Source organism: Urocitellus parryii, chromosome 1 (assembly GCF_045843805.1).
Source record: "Urocitellus parryii isolate mUroPar1 chromosome 1, mUroPar1.hap1, whole genome shotgun sequence".
Taxonomy (NCBI): domain Eukaryota; kingdom Metazoa; phylum Chordata; class Mammalia; order Rodentia; family Sciuridae; genus Urocitellus; species Urocitellus parryii.
Window position 1 is genome coordinate 248,990,786 of NC_135531.1, and position 11,502 is coordinate 249,002,287.

The 11,502-nt window shown below is 36.4% G+C and overlaps 1 protein-coding gene across 3 annotated transcripts; it reads left to right on the plus strand.

The window, feature by feature from the left end:
- The first annotated feature begins 24 nt into the window (after positions 1 to 24).
- Positions 25 to 8,962, plus strand: Maip1 (matrix AAA peptidase interacting protein 1). Of its 3 annotated transcripts, none has more exons than XM_077803075.1 (5): positions 33 to 520; positions 4,537 to 4,608; positions 5,185 to 5,311; positions 6,760 to 6,907; positions 8,026 to 8,140. In XM_077803075.1, exons 1-5 carry the CDS (start codon positions 71 to 73, stop codon positions 8,072 to 8,074), a joined length of 846 nt encoding a protein of 281 aa, XP_077659201.1. In that variant the 5' UTR covers positions 33 to 70; the 3' UTR covers positions 8,075 to 8,140. The 3 variants fall into 3 exon arrangements, with proteins under 3 accessions (XP_077659203.1, XP_077659201.1, XP_026255086.1); XM_026399301.2 differs by lacking the exon at positions 8,026 to 8,140 and adding an exon at positions 8,883 to 8,962 and having other exon boundaries at positions 34 to 520; XM_077803077.1 differs by lacking the exon at positions 8,026 to 8,140 and having other exon boundaries at positions 25 to 520; positions 6,764 to 6,872.
- Positions 8,963 to 11,502: the final 2,540 nt, after the last annotated feature.

Below are 11,502 nucleotides of genomic sequence, written 5' to 3' on the forward strand. Positions count from 1 at the left end.
CTGCTAGGTGGTTTCCCATCGGCTTCCTTTCAGCGGGCACAGGCAAGCAGAGGGGTGAAAGGTCATAAATATGGCGCTGGCCTCCCGTCTGCTACTCAGTCCGCTGTTTACTGGGTCCTTTCCCGGCGGGCTTATCCGACTCCGGGCACCCGGTGCGGCCGAAGTGAGGCTGCGGTTGGCCGGGCTTTGTTACTTCTGCAGCCGCCGCCTAGGCTCCGGATTGGCGCCGTTCCCTCGCCGCACTTGGAACTTGGAGGCCCTGGTGCTGCCTTCTCCGGGCCGCCGGCGACCCCTGCTCAGCTCCCCGAGACTCCCCGCAGCCCTCGCTGCTTACCCTGTTTGCTCTCGGCGCGACTACAGCACGGAGGAGCAGCCCCAGCAACGCCAGAAAACCAAGATGATCATTCTGGGATTCTCCAACCCCATCAACTGGGTTCGGACTCGAATTTATGCATTCCTTATCTGGGCCTATTTCGACAAGGAGTTCAGCATCGCAGAATTCTCTGAGGGGGCGAAGCAGGTTTGTTTCCCTAGGTGACTGTTCTCCTCTCACGCATTCAGCTGTTACAGAAGTGTTTTGATTGGGGTCACCTCACTCAAAGTCAAATTAGTCAAACGTTGGTGGTGACACAGACACCAAGCCCTTTGGGCACCTGGGTGTGTTTGCATGGTCGCAGAGGAGGTGTCCCAATAACAGGCTAAGGTGAAGTCCCCCAGTGGTCTTTTTCACTCTACAGGTTTTACATCAGACAAATGGATTTGAGACCCATTCCTGACACTTCAAAGCTATTCGGTCTTTTTCGGGGCATGATTTTCCAAATTTGCAAAATGGAGAAGACACATAGTAGACACTCCAGAAATAGTTACTGAATAAATTGAGTGGAAGAAATTATGGTGGGGAATGAGATAACACTTTCAAACTACTAGAATATAATTTCGGATAGAAAGTCGGAACTTCCTAACTTTTTTTTTTCTTAGAGTTTTTTAATATTTATTTTTTTTAGTTTTCAGTGGACACAACATCTTTATTTTATATTTTATGTGGTGCTGAGGATCGAACCCAGCGCCCAGTGCATCCCAGGCCAGGGCGCTACCCCTTGAGCCACATCCCTAGCCCTTCCTAAAACTTTTTGACAGGATCCCCCACCGCCTCCACAACTCCTTAGAGGATAACCTGGGGATGAGTAATTTTACCCTTTCAAACAGTTTGCTGAAACTATCTGGGCTCTGATAAGTGCACAGTACCCAGCACACCAGGAATATTTAGCTTTTAGTAATTCATAGCCCCCTGACTTTGTTATGGCCCTCTTTCTGAGTGACTGATAATATCTTGCCTGACACTTGCCACATAATGGTCACTTTGAACCCTGAGATAATTTGCAGATTTTGTGTGTACATGCATTTTTGTAGAATCAAAGGCCATCTCAATCTTAATAGATTCTCTTAGTTTGTCATTCCCAAACATGATGTAACTATTGATAAACAAGTCAGTTTGTTTTCCATTTAATACCTACATAAAGCTTATAATCATACCATCAGTATGATCATTTTACAGTATTGATATTTTTACTCCTAATTTATTTCCAATTATTTTTATAATCTCAGCCATTTAGGTATGCCACCTTTAATAAATATTTTTAACTTTATGTAATCAGTGCTAGTAGTAACTCCTGTTTCCTGTGTCCCTGAGTCAACTCTTGACTATTATATGTTTATAAAAAAATAAACCAAAGCACAAGTTTGATTAATATGTCTACTCAACATTATGATAAAGTGTTAAGTCTCTGCTCATGTTGGGTCTCAAGGTCAGTTGTTGGTGTGATCCTGCTATTTTCTACAGTGCCTGCTAATGACATGAGTTTGTCCACCTTAACAGATGTGATTGTACCAGCTCATTTATGTATTCATAAGGAATGCAAATCATCTCCCCACCTTGATCAGGAATCAGGCCTTAGCCCCTGTTTCTCTGAATACATAGAGATTGGAGTACTTTTTGGATCACACTAACCCTGTCTGTTAACTTTTTTAGCCTCTCTCCTTGAGATTAAACTATTTCTATTCCATCATCCAGTCTTTGTGTACTTTTTTTTTTTTAAAAAACCTAAGTCAATTTGTGTTGACAACTATTCTGATTTTCAAAAAGACTGTCTGGTGTCAGCATATTGTCTCTTAAACCTGTGTTTCGGACCAAGAAAATCAGTTCTTCAACACCCAAGATAATTTCTATGGTTTTATAAAAGAACATGACCAAAACCCCTTCTCTGTAACTAACTGTCATAATGCAATTATACCTTCTGGTGTGTGGATATAATTCTAGGGCTTGGGGAATATTTTGATATAAAATCAGCTAGTTTCTCTAACTGCATTGTCTTTCTCTTTTTCCTTAGTTTAATCTTCCAGAAGTTAGATGTTGTTGGATTTTGACTGTCAGTTAGATCATGTTCAGTAAGATTTTTATTTTTTAATCATACAACATGAAATTGAAAAGATACCTCTTCTAGTCTAATCTTCCTTTACATATGCTGAAACATTTCCAGAAAGCTGAAAAGATATCTCAAGGATGTGTAGCTAGTAAGTACACTGCCTGTGTTGCACTGTACAAGCAATCTTATTCTTCCAGCATCACTGGCATCTGAGATGGTTACATATCATTTAGGCTAGCATTGAGGAATTGATGGCCCAGTGTTCTACCAGCCTTATGTTAGCTTCACAGACGCTGCTTGCCATTCCACATGACATGATATCTTCCCTATCATTGCTATCAAACCATATACTGTTTTTTTATATTGTGTACATTTTAGCCTTTCTTATGAAAAAGAAGACTATTTCCTAGAAGCCTCTAGAGGTTGAATGCTAGTAAGTTACCAGAACTTTATCAGGGCAGCTTCTTAATGATTCACTGTTTCTTTTTAGAATAATTTGCTCTGGTGTGATCTTCCTTGGCTATACAAATTTTTAGACTCTAATGGTTGGGTTTCAACAAAAATGATTATGGTCTTTGCTTCTTTTGCCTAAATTTTCACCCATCTTTCACATGAAAGCTTACCAGAACATGCAGTATCTCTGAATTCTGAATGCCTCCAGGATGTTTGCAAAGAATCCATGGATTCATCTGGATGTGTTCATTTTCTCAAAGTGCAACTCCACTATTATATTAATTTGCTAAGGCTATTATAGCAGAGTAGCATGGACTGGGCAGCTTCAACAATAGAATTTCAGTATCAAGGTATTAGAAAGATTGGTTTTTCCTGAGCCTCTTGCCTTGTCTTGCAGCTGGCTTTTGTTCTTGCTCTATTCTTGCATGGTCTTTCCTCTGCATGTTTGTGTCCCTGGATCTCTGTTGTGTGTCTTCATTACTCCCTCTCATAAGAACACCAGACAAATTGGATTAGAACCCACCCTAACAGCCTCATTTTAACTTAATCACTTCTCTAAAGGCCTTATGTCCAAATACAGGGGATTAGGATTTCAACAAAAGAATGAAAGGGACACAATTCAGCCCATAACAATTAGGCCATATCCTCTGTCTGATGTATCTATGCATCTCCTTCTGCCAGTTTTTCAGATTTCAGTGGAGACATTGCTTCCTTTAGGAAGCCCTTTCTGGTCCTTCCAGGTTAGATTAGGTGGCTCTTTTGAATCCTCTTAAATCATCATCATCCTGTTCTTAGTTCTGTCATAATTCTTGAACTTGTCAGTTAACATGTCTTGCACCCTAGGTAGACTGAAAGATTCTGGAAGACAAGGAGGGTCTTTTTTTTTAATATATATTTTTAGTTGTTGATGAACCTTTATTTTATTTATTTATATGCAGTGCTGAGAGTGGAACCCAGTGCCTCACACATGGTAGGCAAGTATTCTACCACTGAGCTACAACTCCAGTTCAGAGGGTCATAATTTACTGTTGCATTTCTCATTGTTAGGAATGTGGAGAATTGCATTCACTCCCCCCTCCCTTTAAAATGAGACCTCCTCTTTCAAAGTTAGGAGCCATCAACTGTAAACTTTTTCTCTTTCTTTCTACTTTCGTAAACATACCTTATCTTTCTCAATGAGGTTCAGACTGCAATCCAGATTTCTAGATTCCCAGTACAGTTTAGAGTTTCATGCTTTCTACTTTCGTAAACATACCTTATCTTTCTCAATGAGGTTCAGACTGCAATCCAGATTTCTAGATTCCCAGTACAGTTTAGAGTTTCATGCTTTCCAACTACTACCTATATGATTAAGAGGTGGGTTATATATTAGTCAAATGGTTGTTTACTTTATCATTATTTTAAAAGAAAATATATATGGAGTATTTTTATTGAAGTATCTAGTGTGAACACCACCACATCCTATCATCTTCCAGGTTCTGAGACTATAAAAACAGCTAACTTTAAAGAAGTCATGCCTAGCATTGATCCATTAGTATTTGACATTATTTATCACCTTTACCATAAAATACCCTTTGTTATTATTAGCCATTTAGATATGAACATTGTATGGCATTTTGAAATAATAATTGTCACTCTTCCCTCCTATTTTTTTTTCAAGGCTTTTGCTCATGTATCCAAGTTGTTGTCACAGTGTAAATTTGATCTATTGGAAGAACTTGTGGCCAAAGAGGTAAAATAAACTTTTAATTTTTATTTAAAAATAAATATATGACTCTTGCAATATAATGATACACACTCTTAACTTATAGTTAAAAATAGTGCATATAGGGGCTGGGGATGTGGCTCAAGTGGTAGTGCGCTTACCTGGCATGCGCGGGGCGCTGGGTTCGATCCTCAGCACCACATAAAAATTAAAAAAAAAAATAAAGATGTTGTGTCCACCGAAAACTGAAAAAAAAATAAAATTAAAAAAAATAGTGCATGTACCATCAACCAAAGTAGAATCTGAAATTGTCTATACTCCTTATGAGTATTTTGGGTCATATGAAAGCTGGAATGGTTGCACCTACTTGAGGCATAAATAAGTAAATGTGATGTCTTTCAGTTGCTTTTATGTGTAATGTTCTAGTAGGAATTACCTAGTTGAATATTTAGATGCCTTTCAGTGTTGCCTTTGAGGATCAGTAGATATGATAGTAAATTTAAAAGCAGATTTAGAAAAATTCATTCTATAATAAAGGTCATATTTTGAAATATTTTCGAAAATTGAATTGGTAATCTAATGGTTTGTTTTTCCCAAACTTAGGTGCTTCATGTATTAAAAGAAAAGGTTTCTTCACTACCTGATAACCATAAAAATGCTCTTGCTGCTGACATAGATGAAATTGTCTATACATCAACAGGAGACATCTCCATTTACTATGATGAGAAAGGTAATGCTGGAGTAGTCCATCTTAAATGATCCCCAATTGTTCAGATGAGCTTAAGTAGTGAATAATCACAAAAATAGTAGTTTTGCTGTACAAGCAGATATTTTTAGAACTTCAAAAGAAATGATATATTCACTCTTTAAGACCTAGCTCTAAAAAAGTTGAGCTATGCTAATGGTTTTAATGCCTTTCTATGTAGGTATTTTCCCAACTGCTGTGTAATACACAAGAGAGAACATCATCACATGCTTTGGAAATTGTCTGTTTAGGACAAGCTGCTTCCATGGTGCAGATTAGAAATATTTGTTTCAGATCTCCTAACTTGAAGGAACAATTGAGCATTTTAAATTTACAGCTACACATTATATGGAAGGAGTAAAGAGTAAAAGAAAAAGTAGATACTATCAGCTCAAGACTGATATAATATGGAAAGAAAAATGTTAACTATAGAATTCCCAGATTGGATTTAGGGATAATGAAAAAAGTTTAAAGGAACCTTAGTGGTTATCAATTCTTTTCCTTGTTCATTGAGTACACTTCCCCTATAGCATTCCTGAGAATTCATTGATTCCTTCTACACAGATTTGCATACGCAGTATGTGCCAGAGACATCAGAAAGCTAGCCTCTGCTTTCATATTCCGAAGGCAGTATGATAGAGGACTCAATGGTTGGAAATTTTTAATGCACATGTTAATTTGAAACATTTGTAAAAGTGTTTTTGGTGATAAGAGTATTTTATTCAACCCTAATATTTCATATTTCATCCTGGCACTGTGGTTACTGATTTTTACACAGGATATTGTCAGAATTGCCTGACAAAGCAGAGTAAATGAGGGTGGAATAGAAGCCTTTTTTCTTTTGGGCAATTGAGCATAAGTTAATTACATAGCAGCAAAAAAAAAAAAAAGAAAGAAAGAAAAGAAAAGAAAAAAGTGATTTTTCCTGTTTGTTTTTGTCTTGACAACAAATACCTGCTGTAAATTGTTATAATTTTTAAAAATGCTATAAATTGGGAATATTCCATGTAGTGTGCTTAATAAAGTATATGTTGATAAACAGTAGCTTTATTACTGAGATGCAGAGAGGAGGACAAATATATCACAAGCCCAAAGAAAATTTTCTAAAAATAAAGTATCAGGGCTGGAGTTGTGGCTCAGTGGTAGAGCTCTTGCCTACCGTGTGTGAGGCACTGGGGTCAATCCTCAGCACCACATAAAAAATAAATAAATAAATAAATAAAGGTCTATCAACAGCTAAAAAAAATTTAAAAATAAATAAACAAATAAAGTATCAATCTAGGTATCTTAACAGTATACCAGAATTTGTATAAACTTTGATCTATAATAGCTATATAACTACTGCCAATTTCTGATGTTAGTTTGGCTATATGGATGATAGATTATTGTGATTTGTATTTGTGTATGTGTGTATGTGTGTTTTTTTCTCTAAGGAAGGAAGTTCGTTAACATCCTGATGTGCTTTTGGTATCTAACCAGTGCCAACATCCCCAGTGAAACTTTGAGTGGAGCCAGTGTATTCCAGGTTAAATTGGGGGATCAGAACGTGGAGACTAAACAGCTTCTTAGCGCAAGCTATGAGTAAGTGCAATCGTGCTTTGGTTTTTCCTTTCTCTAGAAAATGGAAGTCCGTATGAAGGTATGAAAACTGAAGACAGCTTTAGGAAGAAAAGGATTAAAATTTAATATGTTATTTATAAACAAAAAAGGTCGTAAAGACACTGAATATGAACTAGTAGTGCAAAGAAATTAGAAAGAGGTAATATTGCTGAATTTTATCAGAGGGTATTTCAGCTATCTTTTACTGAGTAACAAACCACTCCCAAAAGTCAGTGGCTTCAAATAGCCATTGATTTTGCCTTCTAGTTCACTACTCAGAAACTATACAAAGGCTCAAGTTTTGGGGTTTTCTCTGCTTCACTTGACATCATCTGGGGTGGCAGAGGCAGGAGGATTTATTTCCACAATGACTTCTCTCACATGTGGCACCTTGGTACCCCTTGGCTTCTCTACAGTGCACCACTCTCCAGTACCTCTCTTCATGGCTTGGGCTTATGGTAGTTTCAAGCTAGTCATGTCTTTTACCTGATAATTATATTCTAAAAGAAAGAAAATGGAAACTGCTATGCTAGCAAAGGGATATACCCAGAATTAAAATAACATCATTTCTGCCAGTCTCCTAATAAAAGCAGTCACATGACCTGCACAATTTAAAGGGTATGAAGCAAGCCACCACTTTATGGAACAACAGTCATCAGTGTCACATTGCTGAATACACCTGGGAGGGAGATGTAGTTGCAGTCATCTTCAGAAAATAAAATCTGTCATAATTGTTATGTGGAACATTCATTGTTTATTGATCATTTATGTGCCAGATCTTGTGGTAGGGGTTTAGATGCAAAACTGTAGGAAGTTAGCAACTTATTTAAAAGAAGTATTATATGTTTGTGCTGATAAAATTTGAAACTGAACAACTGGGTCAAGTCTGGAGACATAATTTAATATGTCTCATTAATTTTTAAAGAGGATACCATTAGTATATTGCCAAAGTTATACAAATTTGCTTTAAAATAACATATTCCAAAAATAACCTAAGAAAGAAAATGTTTTGTTTCACTAAGGTAAAAGAGAATTATATTCTCATTTGTTTTATTTTTCTTAAAAGAAATATTTTTTAATATTTACTTATTTTTTTTTAGTTGTAGTTGGACACAATACTTTTATTTTATTTATTGTATGTGGTGCTGAGGATCGAACCCAGGGCTTTGCGTGTGCTAGGCGAGCACTCTACCACTGAGCCACAACCCCAGCCCAAAAGAAGTATGTTTTAAAAAAAAAAAAACTTGCTTTATTTATAATTACTAAAAATATTTTATATATTTAAATACTTATTTCATGTAAATTTTTATCTCTTTTTTTTTTATTTCTTTAGTTACAGGTGGACACAATGTCTTTTTTTTTACTTTATGTTGTGCTGAGGATTGAACCCAGTGCCTCACACATGCTTGGCAAGCGCTGTACCTCTGAGCCACAACCCCAGCCCTGATTATCTCTTTTTAAAGACATTTTTATAATTAAAGATCACTATCAATACTAAATCTTGTCTCTTCTGCTATTTTAAAGATTGATTTAATGTCTCTAAGTAAATTCCACTGCTTATTACTAAATTGGTAACAGTTATTTGAAGAACAGCTTTTCCTGTTTGCTAGATCTTATGTTTAAAATGCTATTTGCCTCACCAGAATCCAGTATATTTCTGCTTATATTAGACAGGATTTAACTAGCATTTAGTAACAGAATTATATCCAGGTTTCTTTCAGGGGCTAGCAGATGTTGAACATCAAAAATATTCATTTCAGTTGAGAATATACTGCAATTTGGCCAGTATATTTTTATGATTGAATTGGCAGATTAAACTTTTTGTTTTGATTTTTGATTTACCACTATTAAATTAGCTTACTGTTAAAAACTGCCTTTAGTACACACTTGCAATTTATATATTATCCAAGAAATATTTGGACTGATGCAAGGTTGACATTTGTAATGTTTTTCTTAGATTTCAGAGGGAGTTTACACAAGGAGTAAAGCCTGACTGGACCATTGCACGGATTGAACACTCAAAGTTACTAGAATAATCTTTCTTGGAAAAAATCAGCTTATGGACTTTTAGCAACTGCTATAAAGAACTAAGGAAGAAAAAATTTGGATCTGATCTTCACTTAATCAAGTGTGTGGATTACTTTTATATTATTTTGAAATACTCCTTGCAGTATATTGACATGATACAATAAAGCATTTTCCACAGATTGTTATCACCTTCTTCAAAAGAGGTCAAAGTGAAAAAAATCACAACACATTATTAGTGTCATATTTAATATCATTTCTGACTCTACATCTCTACAAACTAATATACATAAGTTACTAAAAACAAACTATTTAGCAATTTCTAGATTAAGAGTCCTTAAATAAGCTATTATGGCTAACACATTTATACCATAATCCAACAGTATGTAAAATTTATTTTTTAAAAGCACTGATAGTATTTGTTACTTTCTGGTCTCTAGCTAGGTAGGAAGGATGGATGGATTTATAGCAAATTGTCCTTTCCAGAACTGAAGTAGGGAACTTGAAGCATACCAAGGCACTTTGAGGAAAAAAAGAAAAAATAGAACAATGCCTCAGCCACCTGTGGTTGGTCTAGCATTCTTGTATTTGGAGTCCTGGAAGTTGGAGTAGGGAGACAAAAATGACTGAAATTTTCCCTAATTGATAAAAACTATAAGCCCAGAGTCAAGAAATTCAACAAGCAAACTAAGACTTAAAACAAAGAAACCTCATCAAGTACATCAAAATGAAATTATTGAAAGCAAGCAAAACAAAATTGTAAAAGCAGATGGAAAGGCGGGGGAAAAAGACATTTCATACAGAGGAATCAAGATAAGAATGTCTACATATTCCTGCAAGTGAGAGAGACCTCCATGTAATAAGTGCTGAGAGAAAAACAAAAACCCCTGCTGTCCCAGAATTCTTTGTTTAGCAAAAATATTCTTCACAATTAAAGATAAGATTTTTCAGAGAGAAAACGTGAGAGAATTTGTTAGCAATAGATACATTCTGTAAGAATTCTTAAGGACCCATGGACAATATGGAGTTCAGAAATTGACCTGTGCGTATATGGACAATTGGTTTTTGATAAAAATGCCAAAGTAATTCAATAAACAAAAGATGGTCTTTTCAACAAACAGAATTACCTCAATTCTTGCCCCATTTTGTACACAATTTTAGTGTAAAACTAGATTTCAAATGAATCATAGACCTAAACAAAAGCCCAAACTAGAAATTCTAAAAAGAAGGAGAAATTCTTTGCTCTCTTGGAATAGGCGAAATTTCTTAGATCATAACATAAACCATGAAAGAAATTTTCAAAATGAAATTTATTTAAATTAAAACTGCTCTTTGAAAGACACTCGTTCAAGAATCAAAAAGCAATTCACAGATTAGGAGAAACTTTCTAATATATACATCTGACCAAGGACGTATCCAGAATGTATGAATAATGCTTAGAGCTCAATGATGAAAAATCAAGTAGCCCAATAAATATTGGGCAAAAGATTTGAATACATTTTTCCACCACTGCAGAACTGGTGATTGAACCCAGGGGTGCTTCACCACTGAGCTACATTCCAGCCCTTTCTATTTTATTTTGGTACAGGGTCCTGCAACATTGCCTAGGCTGGCCTGGTACTTGGAATCCTGCCTCAGACTCCTGAGTAGCTAAAGACATGTGCCACCATGCCCGGCTTTGTATAGAGTCTTTGTAAAAGATACTCAAGTTGACAAGAATGCTAAACATCCTTAGACATTAGGAAAGCAAAACACAAGAAACTGCTATAAATCCACCAAAAAGGCATAAATTGCTTGCATTAATCTTTTTTTCTGTTTCCTATAACATAACCACAGACCAGGTGAATTATTAAGAAAAGAGGTTTATTTTGGTTTGGTTCTGGAGGTCCAAGGTAGAGGAGCTGCATTCGATGATAGTTTTCTTGTAGGACCTCACTTGGCTAGGTATAGGAAACACCCATGTGCCTGTCCCCTCCCCCCCCTGCTCTCTCGCTTTGTATTATTATTATTATTATTATTAGGTACTAGAAATCAAGCCCAGGGGTACTATATTGCTGAGCTACATTTACAGCCATGCCCCCAGCTTTTAAATTTTTTTTTTTTATTTTGAGGCAGGCTCTCACAAAGTTGCTGAGGCTGGCTTTAAACTTGTAACCTTCCTGCCTCAGCCTAACAAGCCACTGGGATTACAGACATGTGCAACTGCACCCAGCCTGTCCTATCTCCTGATAAAACCACTTGAATTCAGTCATGGTAGTTAATACCCTATGACCTTATGCAAGACCCCATCTCCAAATACAGTAGATTAAGTCCACCCTCTTAATACCCCACAATGGGGATTAGATTTCAACACATGAAGCACCAGGACACATTCAAACCACATACTAATCATTGCTACTGCCAATACCAAGTATTGGTGATGACATGGAGCACCTGGAATTCCTCACATATTGCTGGTAGGAATGCAAAGTGGTGCAGCCACTTTGGAAGATAGTTTGGCAGTTTCTTATAAAGTTAAATATACATTTATCATTGGATCCAGCAATTCTATT